Source organism: Suncus etruscus, chromosome 17 (assembly GCF_024139225.1).
Source record: "Suncus etruscus isolate mSunEtr1 chromosome 17, mSunEtr1.pri.cur, whole genome shotgun sequence".
NCBI classification, from domain to species: domain Eukaryota; kingdom Metazoa; phylum Chordata; class Mammalia; order Eulipotyphla; family Soricidae; genus Suncus; species Suncus etruscus.
Genome location: NC_064864.1, coordinates 61703331 through 61723727, shown reverse-complemented (window position 1 = coordinate 61723727; position 20397 = coordinate 61703331). Strand labels below are relative to the sequence as shown.

The window sequence follows — 20397 nt, the reverse complement described above, 5'->3', positions numbered from 1 at the left end:
TTTCTTCATGGTCTCATTGCATTATAATCATAATACGTGGTTCCAAGAACAAGCCTCAGAAAATGGCCGAAACCATCAATTCTCACATTCCATTGTCCTCACCTAGCTGTTGACACTTTGCCAACAGACTTATTTTCAAAGCATAATTTAGCATTTTGCTTTCTTTCTGACACCCTTCAAAGACTTCCCATTTTTCTTGAAGACACAAAGCCTTAGAAGGTGTTAATCAAAGCACAAAGTAGATCCTGCATGTCTCAGGAAACTCATTGCTTGCTTCTCTTTCCCTAGTTTTCTAGAGTTTAATAAATCCCTCACTACATTGTGAATAGCCCCAGAGTTTGTACATACTTCCCCCGCTGACTCTTCTTGTTCCCAAACTCAAGCCATATTGCTAACCCAGTCTCCCTCCAAATCCCATCTCCCGAGCCAAAACCCAATCTTGCACCTGCTTTGAGTCTACTCATTCAGTCACCCTCTTCTCTACCACAAACTAGGGCAGGCTCTCTGGCAACACACTCCCCAAGTATCTATCATTCTCATCCAAGTTCTCATGACAAGAATATTTAGGTAATTGTATAGCAGGTTTAATTTTCCTGACTAGCTTATAAGATTCAATGGAGCAGAAACTGTCTTTTCACTATAATATCCCAAGAGTCCAACAAAGTGGTTATTCAATAAATATATGTATATTGGATAAACAAAAGTGAGTCCACGCTAATTAGTGACACTCTCTCCTAACTTTACAGAAGGAAGTCTTCAGTCTTTAGGAGGAAAAATAAGTCACACCTGCATGACATGAAATAACTAACAGTACATTCTTTTGTACATTAGAGTCAATAAATCTCAGTTTTTCTTTGTTTTCTAAACAGTGCTATGTATGCTTAAAATGACCAATTTAAGAATTGTTCTTGGGGCTAGAGCAGTAGTACAGTGAATAAGGTGTTTACCTTGCTGTGGCCAACCTGAGTTAGACCTTTGACATCCCATATGGTCTCCCACCCACCAGGAGTAATTCCTGAGTGCTGGGCCCAAAGTGTCCTCTGAACATGACTAGGTGTGCCCTCCCCCCATAAAAAAGAAAAGAAAAGAAAATTACTTTTGAACTTGGACCAGTCAAACTAATTCAAAAGATAAAATCTGTTGCAGGAATTGTACAAGTTTAATATTTGCTACTATATTATCACAGAAAATGTACTAAATCTAGTAATTATCCACACTACTTTAAAAATAAACTTGATTGATTGTTTTGTTTTAGGACCACACCCAGCTGCACTCAGGGATTACTCCTGGCTCTGCACTCAGAAATCACCCCTGAAAGACTGGAGGAGCATATAGGATGCCGGGAATCGAACTGGGTCCCTCCTGGGTCAGCTGCATGCAAGGCAAATGCCCCACCGTTGTACTATCTCTCCAGCCCCAATTAGCCACACTTTTAATATGATTGTGTGACCTAGGAGCTACAGTGAACTCAACAGGTTATTTTTCTATCATTCAAAAATGAAAGGATATAGACAATAATCCCCAAAGTTTATATGTCAATCATTCTAATTTAGGGGTTCTTTTTTCATATAATATGCGTCATGGCCTCTTCAAATTCAACCTTCCCTCCCTTGATATTATCTCTAAATAGCTGAACTTTGCATTCTTCTGCAGTGACATATGGGCATCTGCTTAGGTTTTATTTGAAGCAAATGTTTCATAGTCTAGGTCTGGTGAGCGGAGGGGGGCCAGGGAAAAGCTCATTTTTATTTAAATAAGTTTTTCCAGGAAAAGGATACCACTTCATGAAAATAAATTGAAAAATGTAAAGTAACATTATATGACAATCTATAAGACTTTGGTCAAACACCCATCAATAAAAATATTCCCTTATGCATTGTGGAATGTGTCAAGAGTCCCTGATCATCTCTTGGGCTCAGCACTGTCATTGAGTGACCTCAGGGCCTTCCAAGAATTGTCAGATAGGACACTCAAAAAAATTGCAAAGATTAAAATATTTGCCTGTTTAGTAACAGTACATACTTAGCTGGTGGCAATTTGTATGTGTACTACTATTACGTAGTTACCAAAAGCTTGCTAGGAAGCACCCACTTTCTAACTAAGGGTGGTAATAAGATATGGTTCATAGTTCCAAGACTTATTAATAAGAACAGTTATGAGCAGAATTATAGCCCAAGCAGCAGAGAACATGCTTAGCATGGCTGAGGCCTTAAATTGACCACCATCACTAAATACTCCATCCCCTATTCTGGTGGCACCCAGGACAACACTCCAAAGTTTGATATCTTCTTGGTAGGCCCCAGTCTATCTATCTATTCATATCTGCTAAATAGGCCCCTCAAGCTCTGCTGCGGGTAGGTTCCTATAAGTAAAAGCCAAACATGAATTCCTTCAAAACTTAGATTTTCTATGCTCATAATACTCATGTATGTCAGTTTTAAAGATGAAAGTTAATTTCTATTTGAAAAGCCACATGTCATCAAAGGTTTAATTTTATGAAACATTAACAAAATATAATATATTTAGTTACAACAGAAAAATTCTTTCATTCTGTTTCAGGATGAACTAGAATAATTCCTTTAAATATTAAATCAAGTTCTATGAGACTATCTAAAAATGACTTGAGTTATTAATTTATAGACATCTAATATTCATTAGAAATTTCTCTCGGGGCCAAAGAGATAGCATGAAGATAGGGCATTTGCCTTGCATGTGGAAGGACGGTGGTTCAAATCCCGGCATCCATATGGTCTCCCAAGCCCGCCAGGAGTTATTTCTGAGCTTAGAGCCAGAAGTGGCCCCTGAGTGCTGCTGGGTGTGACACAAAAACCAAAAAAAACACTCATCATGAAGCACAAAATAAGAAAAATTCTAATAAAATATGCTTGTGAATTACTATTTCAATACAAATCATAAACACTAATTAAATGAATCAATAAAGCGAAAGGGTTTAAATGTAACGAACAAATATTTTGTTTCTTAATAATCTGATGTAAGTTATAACAAAGTACAGATAGTCAGACATATTTTTTTGCTTTTGTTTTTCTTTATTTGCTCATGTTAGGCCAGATCCAGCAGTACACAGGGGTTAATCCTGGCTCTGAGCTCAGGGATCATTCCTGGCAGGTATCAAAATGGTGCTGGGGATTGAACATAGGTCAGCCATGTGCAAATCATGTGCCCTATGCATTTATGCATTCTACTATCTCTCCAACTCTAGCTGATCAAAGATTTCAAATTAGTGCTTAAATTCCACATTCTCTAAAGATAGAGTGCATTGTTATTATTTAATTATTATTATAAAGTTCCAACCTAAACTTGAAATAGTAACCAAAGAAATTCAAATTGAAGCTGTATTTTCAAAAAGTAACAGATAAAATAAATGAAAAAATCTATTAGATTACTTGAAAATCCCACTAAAGCACAATAATTAGCCATTTTGACATATTTATCTCAAAAATTAAATAGAAGCATCAAGTAGAGAGATGACAGAAGTCATCAGAAGTCACAGAAAGTGACTTTTTGCACTGTTTTGCTCACTGAAAAATATCTATACACATATTTATGTACATATACATATTCAATTTTCACAGTCAACCCTGCATTTTACATTAAATATTTTCTCAACACAATTGAAAGAAAACATTAAAAAGGAAAAAACTCCACTACTATGAGATTTCTACTGTTTACATTTGTTATGAATAGTTTAGATTTTCACTATTTACAACAGCTAGTCAAATCAGATATCACTATTAGAGCTTTTTCATTTACTATGTGTGGCAAGGGAATTTTTTAATATACTTGGTTATTTGGCTTTAAGCTGTAGTTTGAAAACCTACCAAGATTGTACACGATGAAACAAGGGTATTACTTTCAATTAACACCATCTTACATTCAAATGCTCAAGCTATAGAGTGAACTTGTATCTTAAACTTTACTCTTTAACATCAGAAAAAAATTCTATTAACAGTAGTTCAAGAACTACTGACCTTTCCTCCTTTCCAAGCATCATTTCTTTCAAATAAGTCTCAAAACAAATGACAAGACTGCCATCTAGTGTCATATTCTAATGCTTTTTTCATTTAAGTTTTTAAAATAAATTCTTATAAAATTGAAACACTGTGATTTATGAAGTTGTTCATAATAGAGTTGTTTTAATATTCAAACACCAATCCTACCACTAGTGTGACGTTCCCTCTGTCACTGCCCCCATCACATGAGCCTACTCCCTTAACAGGGACAAACAAATTTTACTTCATAATGCTTGTTACAACAAATGGGCAACAAATTAGCAAATGTAGTTATCAGAAAATGAATCAATAAAAGTCAATTTGTGATAATTTTTATATCTTACAATGCTACTACTAAGGCCATTGCGGATTTATTGAGCCATCTGGTGTGCTTAAGCCTTCTGTATTATTGTATTTGCTCAATGAGCATGGTAGGATACTACACAAACATCCCATCAAAGCTGCTATGTTCCTACTGGGCTGTCAATACTCTGAAACTTGGAGGTATGGAGTTGGGCTGTTATATGTTGGACGATATAGGGAGGGAGGGAAACAGGCCACAGTGTTTTCAGCCTAAAGATTTATCTACTTTGGATGATTTGATGGCTTGCTTCAGTGAAGTTCAATTGTGGGAGGGACCTTTTCATATATTGGATTATTCAATGCCAGGGCTGCTGGGCCTATCCAGCAGGGAGAGAAGTTGGCCTAGCCCTGTTCCCAGAAAGCTGAAGAGTTTTCAGCCTGGAGATTTAGTTTTGTATAATCTAACAATGGTAGACAATCCCTAGTCACATGTGGTTACTGAGTAATAAATATGATTTGAATTGTTATCATTATCACATAAATTATAAACTATTTCAAAGACATCCTTTGAAATAAACTAAAAAAATAATGTATCTTGTTGATTTTTTAAACTAACAAGTCAAAATTACCTTTTAGGTATGCTGATTTAAATAATATTAATAAAAATAATTTCACTTGATTTTTTTATGTTTTTATGTAACTACTAAAAATTTTAATTATGTTTGCAGCATGCCTATTTCTATTGAACAGCGCTGGCTTAAAAGGAAAACATATTATTCTTTTTTTTTTTTTCTGGCTTTTGGGTTACACCCAAAAGCAGCACTCAAGGGTTACTCTTGACTCTGTGCTCAGGAATTGCTCCTGGCTGGCACGGGGGATCATATGGAATGCTGGGATTCAAACCACCATCTGTCCTGAATTAGCTGTGTGCAAAGCAAACGCCCTTCCACCGTGCTTTCTCTCCGGCCCCAAAAAGCATATCATTCTTAAATAGAAAAAGTAAATGTCTTACTTCACTTAAAGAAATATAACAAATATGTATTCATAGAGAAGTCTTTTAATCAAGATATAAAGAAGAGGGGAAATATCACAATTTTGCAACCCTAGCCAAGTACAATAGAGAATCCCAAATAATAAAGCCTAGCTGCCTCTATGTCATTCTTCTAGATAAAGAACACACCCATTCATGAAATCAAATTTCCTCTAAAATCAAAGCTGAACAGAATCAGGGTTTCTCAGTCTCAGCTCTACTAAAATTAAGTGCCAGATGATTGCTCTCTGGAATTGGAATGTTCATTGGGGTCCTGAAACTGCACCTCTGGTCTTTGAGGTACTGGATGCTGGGTTCCTATTAACCCCACACCCAGCATGATTTACATATGTCTGGCTCCTAACACAGCTATATGCCCTTCAGGCCGAAAAATACCTTGTTTCAAATGTGGAGGTTTTTTTGTTCTTTTTTTGTTTTTTTTCGGCCACATCCATTTAATGCTCAGGGGTTACTCCTGGCTAAGCGCTCAGAAATTGCCCCTGGCTTGGGGGGACCATATGGGATGCCGGGGGATCGAACCACAGTCCTTCCTTGGCTAGCGCTTGCAAGGCAGACACCTTAACTCTAGCACCACCTCACTGGCCCCTCAAATGTGGTATTTTAAGGGCCATGTTCTCTCAAAGTTAGAGAAAATCTCTGAAAAAATAGTTTTAAAATAGTTACTTATTTGGAAAGTAAAATTTCTTCAATGCAATTAGAAGTGATGAGAAAAAAATTGAACTCAAAGTATATTAAAATTATCTTAATAAGAATTATACCTAATACAGAAAAAATAACATTTAAGAAAAATTTAAGAAAAGAAAATAACTATCAATAAAATCTAATTGATGAGTGAGAAAATGAAATCAGCAAACAAGACAAACCCAAAAACTGATGCTATAATATGGCAAAAAATAAAAACATGAACAGAAACAAAAATCACCAAAAACTCAGTAGAACAAAAGAATCTGTTTGAATATAGCTAATCTTTAGGCATTTATTAACTTTAAGTTTTTCTCTTTTGCAAAACAAAGTAGCCAAGTACTCAAATTCATTTTAAAAGCAATTACTGGGTCAGGTAAATGTTTTAAAGGGCTGAGAACATGCACTGCCTATGGGAAGCGCAAATTTGATCTTTGGCATCATACAGTGCCCCAAGCACCACTGGGAACCTTCAAGAACTGACCTACAGTAGCCCCTGAGTACCTTAGGGTAAGGCTCAAACCAAAGAAACAGAATAAAAAGCTATTATCATAATTACACAAAATAAAAAATGCAAAAGAAAGCAAAATACCATAGTAATTCACATATCTATGTATAGTCTGCATACATTTATAGTGAAATAATTCTAAATATAAACAAAGGAAATGTCATATCACAAATAATAATTCATGGTTACATCTGGTTCATCATAGAAGAAAACAAATCCATCATACACCTTCACTTTATGGGCAAATGAAAGTATTCAAAGGAGTCATTCATGACAGCCTCTTACAGAACTCTAGTATAAATAGGAAGTTCTAAATTTGATACAAAAGGTATTCTAAATCTATAGCAAAAAGTAATTAAAGGCAATATTCACGACTATCATTTTAATTCAAAACTGATATAAAGATTTCAACTCTCTATTCCTATAAAAAGACCAAAACTTAGAAAGAAACAAATAAAATGAGCTGTGTTTGCATTTAAAATAGTAACCCTCTAAACTTTCTCATTAAAAATAAAGTTCTCTGGTATTTAGAAACATTAGGACAATATACCAAAACATATCTCACTTTTACATACATGAAGAATAAAAACTAATTTTAAAGAAACTTAAAATAGCAGAAATGGCACAAGGAAATAGAATATATTTTATACAACTTGGAAAATATCTTCAAGACACAGACACCCAAACTGAACTCAACATTATTAACGGTATAGAGCAATGAGAACTAAGACCACAGATACTATTACATTCTGCTATGCTCTATACTATAATGTATCTTTAAATTAAAAGACAGATAATAGAAAAGATTCTGAAGCTAAGGAAAAGGTGACATATTATTAAATATAAATGGTGAGTATTCTAGAAGGAATATTAGATGGCATATCTATGCAAAAACAATTTGAAAGCTTTTTTAAAAAATTGAACATGACATAGTGCTTGACTTAGGCTTCAGTTGATGGAACATTAACCATTCACCCCTGAACCTTGGATGCCAACTTTGGAACCAGCACAGTTTTCTGCACCTGCACCAGGAATCAAAATTCTACCAGCTCTAATGCTGCCCTCTGGCACTGACTTGCTCCACAGTGGGTTCACATTACACCCTGATGACTTGGAAATAGCAATGATATGCTTTCAGGCCATGTTTCCCTGATTTGCCACCTAATGGTGAGATGAAACTGAAGACACTCCATGATATCCTGACTTAGACATAGGAAATGTGCAAAAAGCAAGCCTGACTCCAACCACTGTGACTGAGGAGAACTTTTACTGGGACCATGAAGAAAAACTTTGGGGTTAGACAACTTAGTATGCCTGGAGTCTGTCCTTGGTGTTATGGCAAGATATTTCATGGGTAGTGTCTCCCTGTTTTAAGCCAAAGGTTTTTACTTTCTATTTTCCCTACTTTTGCTGCACCTATGCAAAATATTGCCAGCCCACTTTTTTGTTGTTTTTTTTCTCCTTGTTTTTTTTTCTATTTATGTTTTAATAGGGGCTCCCAGTGTTTTTTTTTTATAGAATCTTGGAACATGAATTACTTTGTTATACCTTATAGTTCTACATTTTTCTATAAATATAAGAAAAAAGGGAAAAAGAATGAGACCCAGGGTAAAGTGGTCTCGGTGAATTGTTGGAGAAAAAAGAACAGAACTAACTATCCAAGTTAAAGTCAACAACAATAGAACCAAGAGACCTAAACTTTAACAATCTAAAAGTATATGGGTCTGTTATATTGGCAGGCCAGGGGGCAAAGGGTGGTGGTATAAGATACACTCTGGGATCATTAGTGGAGGAATGTTGACACCGTTGATGGGAATGACCCTGATTCATTCTATATATAAAATTTAACTATCAAGAACTTTGTAGATCACAATGGTTTCAATAAATAAAATTTTAAAAACTTGAACATGAGCTTATTACAGGAATTTACAACTACACTCCTAGAAATTACCTCAGATAAATGAATACATGGTAAATTAAGACCATATGAATGTTTACTTCAGTTTTTACATTAAAGTCAACACTTAAAAATAATCTCAAGATCGAACAACTAATGAACAGTCAACACTTAAAAATAATCCCAAGATCCAACAACTATAATGAACAGACAAAGATAGACTCATTCATTAATTTTAAAATATAAAGTTATATCGCTAAAGTAAAATAAAAGCAACTTATAATGCTCTCAAATGATAGGGAAATGCAGTTGACACAAATAAATACATATTCTTGATCAACTCTGTTCTGAAAAAAAGGAATAGGAGAATAATTTCTGAACCTAATAAAGGTATAGAGGAAAATGACATTACACTTCATGGCAATTGACTAAATACCTTCCTGCTAACATTAGGAAGAGGAATATTTGCATGCTCACTCTATCTCTCATGTGGTACTCAAATTAATAGGTAATGCAATATAGTTCAGGAAATAAATTAATCCAAAGCATTCATACAGAAAAGATATGAATCAAATTCCAGTATTTATAGAAGACTTTATTGATTATGTATAAAATATGATGCAATCTACAAAAAGGGTTTGTAGGACTAATAAATGAGCCTAACTTCAAAATATAAAATCAATATAAAAATCAACTATATTTAAGGGTGAGGGTGGAATCAACTATTTTTAAAACAAGCCAAAGATCAACAGAAATGGAATTTTTAAAAAATTACTATTTTATAATGGGGGTCGGGAAGCAAATGGCCTAGGTGCATTGGTTGAGATAAAAGAGGACAGAACTAAACATCAAAGCCAAAGTCAACAACAATAGAAGCAAAAGACCCAACCCATAACAATCTAAACTTAAAATGGGCCTGTTATACTGTCAGACTGGAGGACAAAGGGTTGTGAAATGGGATGGACTCTGGGAACATTAGAGGAGGGAGATGATTGTGGTTATAGGCTGGTATGTCTAAAACCCAACTGTGAATAATTTTTTAAAACACAATGGTTTAAATAAATTTAAAAAATTAAGTAAGTTAGAAGCTGGAGCTAGAGCACAGCAGTAAGGGGTTTGCTATGCACACGACTAACACAGGACGGACCCTGGTTTGAATCCCAGCATACAGGAGTGACTTCTGAGAGCAAAGCCAGGAGTAACTCCTAAGCACCCCAAGTGTGAACCAGAAACCAAAAACCAAAAAAAAAAAAAAAAAAAAAGAGCGAAGTTAGCTTGTTTGGAAAATCACTAAATCACTTCATTCTTTTGAAGAGAAACAGAATATATCCATAAAGCTGCTTTCGGTTGAATCCTAATTATACTCAATAAATGATGATAGCTCTTATTTTTAGATTCTAAATAAAATAAAATAAAAATCCTCTTTTAGCAGCTTAGGAGATAGCTCAAAGAGTTGCAGAACAGTTCTTAAAATGCAGGAAACTCCAAGATTGATCCCCAGGTCTATACAGTGGCTAGTTCCTAGCTCAGGTACCCTATTCACACCACCAGTGTAGTGGGAGATAGGGGCAAATCACTGGGCCTACAAATCTTCCCATAGCAAGGCTCAAGCTTAAAACTGCCCAACCCATGTAGTTGGAATGAGGGTTGTTAGGAACGCTTCACTGGCCATCTCAAAAACAAAAATATTAAGCATTATTTTTAAAAATATAAAAAAAAGTGCAAGGTTGGGAATAAATCTGACATACTGTGAAAGACTTGTAAAGTGCCAAATATTTGACAATAAAGATCTGTTTGTGGGGCCGGAGAGATAGCATGGAGATAAGGCATTTGCCTTTCATGCAGAAGGATGGAGGTTCAAATCCCGGCATCCCATATGGTTCCCAGTGCCTGCCAGGGGCGATTTCTGAGCTTAAAGCCAGAGTAATCCCTGAGCACTGCTGGGTGTGACCCAAAAAAACAAAAAGAAAAAAAGAAAGATATGTTTGTGCTTTGATTTAAGATAAAATGAAATTCAACACATAAAATTCAAAAAATAAAATGTGTGAATTTTCAGTGATACACACCTAAAACTTTACATATTATGATAAAGGAAGGAAGGAAGGAAGGAAGGAAGGAAGGAAGGAAGGAAGGAAGGAAGGAAGGAAGGAAGGAAGGAAGGAAGGAAGGAAGGAAGGAAGGAAGGAAGGAAGGAAGGAAGGAAGGAAGGAAGGAAAGGAGGGAGGGAGGGAGGGAGGGAGGGAGGGAAGGAGGGAAGGAGGGAGGGAGGGAGGGAAGGAGAGAAGGAAGGAGGGAGGGAGGGAAGGAAGGAGGGAGGAAAAGAGGGAAGGACGGAAGGTGGGAAGGAGGGAAGGTGGGAAGGAGGGAAGGTGGGAAGGAGGGAGGGAGGGATGGAGGGAAAGAGGGGAGGAGGGAGGGAAGGAGAAAAAGGAGGGAGAGAGGGAGAGAGAGAGGAAGCAGAGGGAGGGAGGAAGAGAGGAAGTGGAGGGAGGGAGGAGGAAGGAAGGAAGGAAGGAAGGAAGGAAGGAAGGAAGGAAGGAAGGAAGGAAGGAAGGAAGGAAGGAAGGAAGGAAGGAAGGAAGGAAGGAGGGAGGGAGGGAGGGAGGGAAGGAAGGAAGGAAGGAGGGACAGAGGGAAGGAGGGAGGGAGGGATGGAAGGAGGGAGGAACATATACTCTTCATAGGTCACAGGACTCACTATAGTTAATATATGATTTAAGCCCAAATTTATTCATAAACTAAAATAATCCCAACTCAAATTCAAGTAAGTTCTTTTGATAAAATGGATAAGTTCATTCTAAAATTCATACGAATACAAAAAGGAAATGAAATAGACAAATCTAATATTTAAAAAACAAAATTAAAGTATAAATATGACATAATTTCAAGGCCTATTACATGCTACATAGCAAAAAAGAAACAGGTAGCATATATAAAGAGTTTTACATGGTATTAAATAATTCACAGTAAACTAATTTTCAGAAAAGAAAAGAAAAAAGCAATTCATTTAAAAGATAATCTTTAGGAGCCAGAGCAGTGGTGCAGCATTAGGGTGCTTGCCTTGCTGACCTAGAAGGAACTTTGGCTCAATCCCCTGGCATCCCATATGCTAACCCAAGCCAGGAGCAGTTTCTGAGTGCATAGCCAAGGGTAACTAACCCCTGAGCATCACCAGGTGTGACCCCCCGCCCAAAAAAAAAGAGAGAAAAAAATTAAAAAATGTATATTATTAAGGGAAAATATAATCAATGAAGAATTGAAGAAAATAAGGAACAAACAAATTGGGGCTGGAGCAATAACACAGCTGCAGGGCATTTGCCTCTCATGTGGCTGACCTGGGACAGACCTGAGTTCAGTTCCCGGCATCCCATTTGGTCCTCGGAGTCTGCCAGGGGCAATTTCTGAATGAAGAGCCTGGAGTAACCCCTGAGTGCCACTGGGTGTGGCCCAAAAAAACAAATCAAAAAAATCATGCTAGCACATTTAGATCATTACACAGGGAGGGAAATGAGATCCATCTTTCATGATATACATACATTTTAATTTAAAATGGACAATATAGTTAAACTGAAACCCAATAGTATTTCTTCCAGAGGAAAAAACTACAAGAGGAAATCTTTGACTTATGTTAAGTGAAGAATGCAAAGAATAATTTGGTGAACTGAATTTCATCTAAATTGCCTTTAGGGGAAAAGCATACGGTAGGTAGGAGGTTTGTTTTGCTCACAGTCAATCTGTATTCAATCTGTTACACTTATAGGGGGACTCCTGAGCATCATCAGGAACAATCCCTGAATATAAAGTTGGGAGGAAGTCCTGAACACACCTAGGAGTGTCCCAAAAGCCCCCAATATGAAACTGTCCTTCAATAAAAATATTGCTAATAAAATGAAAAGACAAGCTTCATAGTATTAAAAATAAATCTTCAAATAATAAGGATTTATATATGCATCTAAAAGTACCCTAAAAACTTATAAAGACAATCTAACAAAGCTGGTAATCAATTTAAACCATTCATGAAAAAAAGCATTCATATAACAATTACATGAAAAGATTCTCAGAGTCACAAATCATTAGATATATTTAGGAAATGCAAATGACAAGGATAAGAAGCCACTATCATCCCTTCAGAGTAAAGTTACAAGGAATAAGTTTGCAAAAAGATGTAGAGATATGGAAATGCTGTAAATCATAGTGCTTTGGAGAACCACAGTGGTACAAGAATTTGGGAAATTATTTGTAATTTTATTTTTAAAAAATCTTTTAAACTCAACCATATGATTAGTAGGCAATAGAAGAAAATATATAATACAAATTCAGTGCAGCTTTTGGTAAAGAGCAAAATTTTACCATGCCAAAAAAAGCCAAACTATTATAAAATACTGTTTGCTTCTAATTTAATACTAATGAAAAAATTATACTAAAATGCAGTTGAGCATTTCTCTAGAGTTATATTTGGCTACATGTTTAAAATATATCTATTGCTCTTTGAGTCTTCAAAGTGATAAGCAATGCAGCAAATACAATCAAAACAACAAAGCCAAAGACATTGTCTACCTGAGTAATATATCTATTATTGATAGATATACTGGTAGCTTGAATCATAAAAAGAAGCATATTGAAAATACTATCTAACATAGTAATAATATAGTATAACTGTTCGTGAAGAAATTTATTATCTACAAAACTACCTGAACATTTCACACAAACCAATTAAATAAATAAAATAAAATTCACAATAATGATTAATATTTAAGTTATAAATTAAATTATAAGCTAAATAAATTTATAGTTTAAATAAATAGTTATTAATGTTTAGTAAATAAATTAAATTAAATATATACTTACAGTAACATGTTCCTCTAAGTGGATTACCAACATAGCGATTTTCAGAGTCACATCTGTAAAAATATAAAAATTCATTTACTCTTAAACAACAAAATTCAGTCTGTTTTTCCTTAATCAAAAATGCAGTTAGGGGCCGGTGAGGTGATGCTAGAGGTAAGGTGTCTGCCTTGCAAGCGCTAGCCAAGGAAGGGACATGACCGTGGTTCGATCCCCCAGGATCCCATATGGTCTCACCAAGCCAGGGGCAATTTCTGAGCGCTTAGCCAGGAGTAACCCCTCAGCAGCAAACGGGTGTGGCCCGAAAAGAAAAAAAAAAACAATTAAACTCTACATGAAAACATCTTAAAAACTACATCATTAAAAACTTTAAAGTCCTACCATTAAAGTTTTCTATAAGCATAAACACCAAATAACTAGAGAAGATAAGCACACATGAGAAGACTACATGTGATATTGCAAAGCAGATAAAATAAGATTATAAATTTGGATACATACATTTTAGCCTAATAATGTAGAAAGGATGCCAGAGATATAGTGCAATGGGTAGGAAGTTTGCCTTGTATGTGGTTAACCTGGTTTCAATTTCCAGCACCCCATATGGTTTCCAAGTCTGCCAGGCATTGCCCTAAGCACAAAGTCAACCAGGACTAAACCTTGAACACAGTCAAGTGTGACCCCCACATACACAAACAAAAATATATATAAAGAATTAAATATCTAAATAAATATTTTATAAATGTTTTAGATAAAGAGAAAAAGTAAAGGAATTCATAAAATTTATTTTATTTTCTAAATGCTGGCATTCAATAAAACAAATATATTTTCCTCTAGTTACAATGACCCACAAACCTGTATTTTATAAAAAATTTTTTTCCAAGTGTATAATGGAAAATGTTTTCTCTGCATTTTTCCAACACTAGTTTCTAAATTCACATCAATAGTATTAGAAGAAATGAAACATTTCTTATAAGCATTCGAGCTCATGAATTCTAAGTTAAATGTATCAATAATACAGTTAACTATAACAGTGGGAGAAACTAAATCTTAAAATTTCTGTATTTCACATTTTTTCAGTTTGTTTCCATAATTCAGTTATAATGATAATAAGTGTCATTACAGATTTAGTTTGGTTGTATACAATTCTACTTGGCACACCCTCCAAAACAAATTTTAACAAAAGATGATCACCAGGGTAACTGTATAATGTAACTCAATATTTAAATTGTGTTAAGACTGTGAAGCACCCTACTAAAAAATATCATTGGTTTTAGCAATGATTGGATCAAGGAATAAATATATACATACTTTAATTAGAAAAGGAACTAGCTGAGCAAAAATAAGCCAAATAATAAGTCTACATTCAGCGTGCCCTTTCCAGTCCTGTGTGTGCAAGCTTTTATATGCATGCAAAAGGAGATAAAGAATAAATCTTTTTCTATACTATCTTCAAAATTAAAGGAGAAAGATGTTAGTCTTTTACACCCACAGACTTTATCTTTGTGAAACCAAGCATTGTGGAGGTTAGGTTTGCAGTAACTTCTCCAAAATCTGTAACAGCTCCAAATGTGTGAAATAAAGCAGTGTTGAAGCTTTAGAAAATAATCATACTCATTACTACTGGGTTTCAAATCAGAGCCTGGTTCTTTCCCCCTATATTACTGCTCCTTCCTTGTCTCATTAACTCCCATCACTTTTGAACTAAGTATATATGCCAAAGGATTCATTTACATATACTGTTATAATTATGTTTTCCACCATACAAATAAACCTGAATTCAGGTCTCGAGACACCATTTCTCCCCCATTAGATCAGCAATTTTCTGAAACATAACAATACACAGTGCTTAGAGGCCTGTAAGAAATTAAGCCTGCCATGCATTGTTGGAAACAATGCACAACAAGGGAGCCCCCGTGGAAGTGAAGTCAAAGGGCTCTCTAACAAAATGGTAAGGGCATTTATTCTTCTACCCAGAAAATCCCACTTATACTAAATAATTCTGAAGATAAACTCCCAATAAGATAAAAATCCATGTGTGCTCAAATGTATTCGTCACAGCATCAATGGTTACACGGTAATACTGGAAGAAATCTCTAAATATCCATGTGTAAGATGTGTTAATTAAATTGATACTCACTACAATGAGTATACATCTCTCAACAAAAGCAAAGTAAAAATGTTGAAGAGCTTTGTGACTTGAGAGAATTATATTACCATATATATCATAGATCACTCTGAATAAAAAATGCAGATATATTTGTGTGTATATATCGTGCATAAGATAAAATATCTTAGATAAATATTGAAATTCGTGATGGTAAATGTACACAGCTATTTATTACCCTTACTACAAAAAATAAAAAAAACAAGGCGAAAGGAGATATGAGGAGTAATATGGGTATTTTAATACTTTTTTACTTATTGTCACTTAGCAATATACAAAATAAAGTTGCTAAGTGACACAGTATTTTAAACTTTTGTATGTTTAATAATTTCATCATTTGGGGACTCTTGTTTTTTGCCTTAGAGATGCTCAGAGCTAACTGCTGATTCTGCTCAAGCATCACTTCAGGAAGGGATCAGAGGACTTTATGCAATGGTGGAATCAACCCTGGTCAGCCCATTGTAAGTCAAGTCAAGCACATTGATAATAATGTATTATTTCTCTGGCCCACTTTTGTCATTTTGAAGGAAAGTTATGGAGCAACCTGTTGAAATTAGTATTAAAGCTAAAGAATGGAAAGGCTGAAGCAAAATTGAAAAACTCTTAAAGAAACCTAATTAGTAGAACAAGAGGATAACATGTTGAGTAGTCAGTCAGAAAGGCAGGGATAAATACCGAATAACCTTTCTCATATATGGGATTTCAAGATGCACAGCAAGTGAACAACATAGATCCATAGGCAACATATGGGTAAACTGATCCACACAATTGAGTTTTCCCTTTCAGGGAAAGGGAAAGGCATTGTGGTCCTTGAGAAAGATAGGTGGGTCCATGGATAATGGGTGCCATGTTGGCATTATGTGCATGAGGAAAAAAAATCATTAACAGTATTATAAATCACCAAGACTCATATTTAAATAAAAATAAACATTTTTAGAGTTTTATTGGCCTTGTTTAACTTATTTTAATTGCTCAAGAAAGCACATCTCAGACCCATATAATACAGAAGCTAAGGTACTTCCTTTGCACATACCATCCAGAAGTCTAGTCCTGGTATCTCATATGGTCCTCCAAGGACCACCAGGAGTAAAACTTGAGTTCAGAGCTAAGGATGAGTCCTGAGCACTTCCAGCTCCCCTCAAAAAATCTCTAGAATGCGCAATTTTTATACCTATCTGGAGAGCTTATCTTCATAACCTAAAACCACTAAAAAAGTGCATATCTATATAACTTTTTCATAAATATTTATGAATATTATTGTAAATAAGATTTTTTTTGGTTTGGGGTCACACCCGGCAGCGCTCAGGGGTTACTCTTGGCTCTATGCTCAGAAATCAATCCTGGCAGGCTTAGGAGACTATATGGGATGCCAGGATTCCAACCACCAACTTTCTGCATGCAAGGCAAACGCCTTACCTCCATGCTATCTCTCCAACCCCTGTAAATAAGATTTTTAAAGCGACTGTATGTATGTGTACTGCTTAATATACTGCTAAGAGACAAATTATCACAAACTGAATGACTTTATGCAACACACATTTGCTATTTTCTGTTCTTAGAGGTTAGAGTGTAGGCACAGTCTAGTTGGGTTTTCTGATTCAGCCTGAGTAGAATAAAGCCGTGATGTTCTCTGGAACCAGCTTCACTGTAAGGCTGCAGCTAAGGTCTGAGCTGGATCTATTAATTCCACACCACAGGCTTGACTAGGAAATTGTCTGCTTCTAAGCTTCCTTGGTTTGTTAAGCAGAATTTACTTTTCTGGAATAAACAAACTGAAGGCTTTTTATTTTCACTATTCCAGTAGCTGTCCTCAGCTGTACTTCTTCATAATGGGTGAGTGCCTAACTTTGTCCAGTCAGACACAGACTTAGAGCACAACAAAGGGAGTGACATACCATCACCTTCACCAAATCACGTGACCAGGACAGCCTGTGTTAGCCACAAACCACAGGCCCAGCTCAAACCAAAAGGGAAAGAGAGAATTGTATGAATACAAAAAGAAGGCAGAAAGCATGGTAGTTAACTTTAGGACTATCATGACTTTATGGTAACACAAAATTTTTCATTATAAAATACTGTAACATTTACTTCTTTGAATTATGAAAACAAACCACCAGTATAGTTGATATTATAAAATGTTTGAGGACTAAATTACTTGATCCTCAAGTAATCAAACTCAAATTCAGATTCTAAAAGGTAAAGAGGAAGTAAAAGGAAAAGTCTATATATACAATTAATATAGTAGAAACTGACATTGGGACCCTGTTTCTTACTTGGGTTTGCCACCTGACTCCCCAAATTAGGATCCCCTGCAAAGAGAAGATCAAGAGAACCCTACCTTGCCTCTATCCAGCCCTAGTCCCAAGAAACTGAGGCAACATGGCCTCAGGCCCATTTGTTACTCAGGATATACATTTTTCTCCCCACCCTGCAATGCATGCAGTGTTAACACAGCTACATATTTCTTTACTTCTTCATATCTCATAGTGAGCATACAAAGACATTCTAATACTTGTCACCTAGTCATAAAACAACAGACAAGAACATTCCCAGGTTGAGACATATTAAAAGTTCTCTGAAATCTGTATATCTTAACTAAAGACACAACTTCAAAGTGCTTTTATTTCTAAGTAAATAAACAATTATCCTCTATTCCCACTAAGAAAACCAGACAAAGAAGCAAGGCCTTTGAAGAAAACAAATTAGAGCTAAAATATTTATTAGGGACCTTGAAAAGGTAAATATTGCCATTACATGTCATCTAAATAACACCATTTATATAATAATTCTATTATATTACAAATATCATTTTAAAAAATTATCAAGCTAAAGCACATTTATATTTCTAAGTATCTAAATATAGAATTTTCCTTTGTCCTTAAAAAAGTAACACCATTTATATATATATGTGTGTGTATATTATATATACGTATATGTAACACCACTTATAAGAATAATCATATATTATTAAAAACATAACTTTCTAAAAAATAAGATAAAGTAATTCACATTTTCTTTTTTTCTTTCTTTTTTCTTTTCTTTTATTTTTGGTTTTGGGGTCATACCCAGTTACTCCTGGCTATGCACTCAGAAATTGTTCCTGGCTTGGGGGACCATATGGGACGCTGGGGATTGAACCACAGTTCATCCTGAATCAGCCTATGCAAGGCAAATGCCCTACCATTGTGTTATTACTCTGGCCCTAAATTCATATTCCGAAGTATTTAAACATAGTTTTTCCCTTTATCTCTAAATATGTAAATTTTCAAATAGACATATTTTTTAGCTTGTCACGAGACAAACTTTTTCTTCTCAGAAAGTAAAGAATGGGAGCATGTAATTGAATTATCAATACAGACATTTTATACACAATGGAATATTATGCAGCAGTCAGGAGAGATGAAATCATAAAATTTTGCTATACATGGATTTACATGGAATCTATTATGCTGAGTGAAATAAGTCAGAAAGAAAGAGATAGATGCAGAATAGTCTCACTTATCTATGGGTTTTAAGAAAAATTAAAGACATATGGTAATAATGCCCAGAGACAATAGAGATGAGGGCCGGAATGACTGGCTCACAATATGAAGTTTGCCACAAAGAGTGATAAGTGCAGTGAAGGAAATAACTACACTAACAACTATCATGACAATCTTAATAAGTAAGAGAAGTAGAACACCTGTCTCAAATACAGGCAAGTGTTGGGAAGGAGGGAGGGGGGCATTGGTGGTAGGAATGTTGCACTAGTGAAGGGGGGTGTTCTGTTTATGACTAAAACCCAACTACAATCATGCTTGTAATCATGTTTAAATAAAGATTTTATAGGAAAAAAATTTTAAATGCTGAGAGTTAACAAATAAAGTTGTATTATAATAAATTATAAAATAATATATGCAAGATAAAACAACCAAGTTTCACTTTCTTTTTGGTATAAAGAAACACAAAAATCTTATAACATAAATCTTATAAGGACCAGAGAGAATATAATGATTAAGGCATTTGCCTAGCATGCAGTCATCCCAGATTTGGTACCCAGCACTACAGAGGTTAGTACCCCAACCAGGAGCTATAATCGCTAAATTAAAATATTTTTGGATTTCAGGGTCCACTATGGAATGAAAAAATAAGCAAGTGTGTTGAAGACAACTTTAAAAAGATGGAATCAGAGAAGAATGGAACTACAGGATGCTGAGTCATTTCATAAATACCTTAATTCCTTATTGGAATATTGGAAAATCACAGGGGAAAATTAATTAATTAAAAACTAAGAACTCTGAGGTATTCTTGGAATGGGGCTGATAAATTCCCCTCCAATGCACAAATACAAACCCATTTCCTCCACACGAGCAAACCCAGCAGCCTCTGTTCGATCCCTCCAACTTCTTAGTAGAGAAACAGTTCATCTCCACAACTAATCTTCCAAAGAACATGACACCACATCCTCCTATGCAAACTGTCAATTCCAGGGCCTTCTCCTCTAAATGGGGGCAGGTAAATTCCATTTTCTGCCTGAAGTCACAGCATCCAGAAACCACAGCCCAACATGGTCCAACATAGAAACAGCAAACTCCACAAATGAACCTTACCAAGCTGCAGGACACCTCTAAATTTCATAGTACTGTCAGCCCAGTAGGATCACAGAAATCTGATGAAAAAGTTACATAGAAAACCAGCAAGCTCAATGAGCCTAAACCACAAAAGAGAAGGCTCAACTGGCACAATCCAGAACAGTGTATCTTCAGACAATGACTTCAGTAAGATCATGAGATATTGTTATAATGGACATCTATGATATGAATCTTTGATTAATAATTGATTTATAATATGTGCTCTACAGAAATGATTTTGCCTGTGGATGGAAACTTTTAAAGATAGTCTGCACTTAAGATGAGTTTCCTCTTTCATACAAGCTAATAAATTGATGATTTTAAAAAA

The 20397-nt window shown here is 35.3% G+C and overlaps 1 protein-coding gene across 2 annotated transcripts in view; it reads right to left on the bottom strand.

The window, feature by feature from the left end:
- Positions 1-20397, bottom strand: part of ATRNL1 (attractin like 1) — a 733758-nt gene that overhangs the window by 486938 nt on the left and 226423 nt on the right. For both annotated transcript variants that reach the window (XM_049764403.1, XM_049764404.1), the window contains exon 21: positions 13299-13351. In XM_049764403.1, the coding sequence (XP_049620360.1) occupies positions 13299-13351 (53 nt within the window). The remainder of the gene's footprint in view (positions 1-13298; positions 13352-20397) is intronic.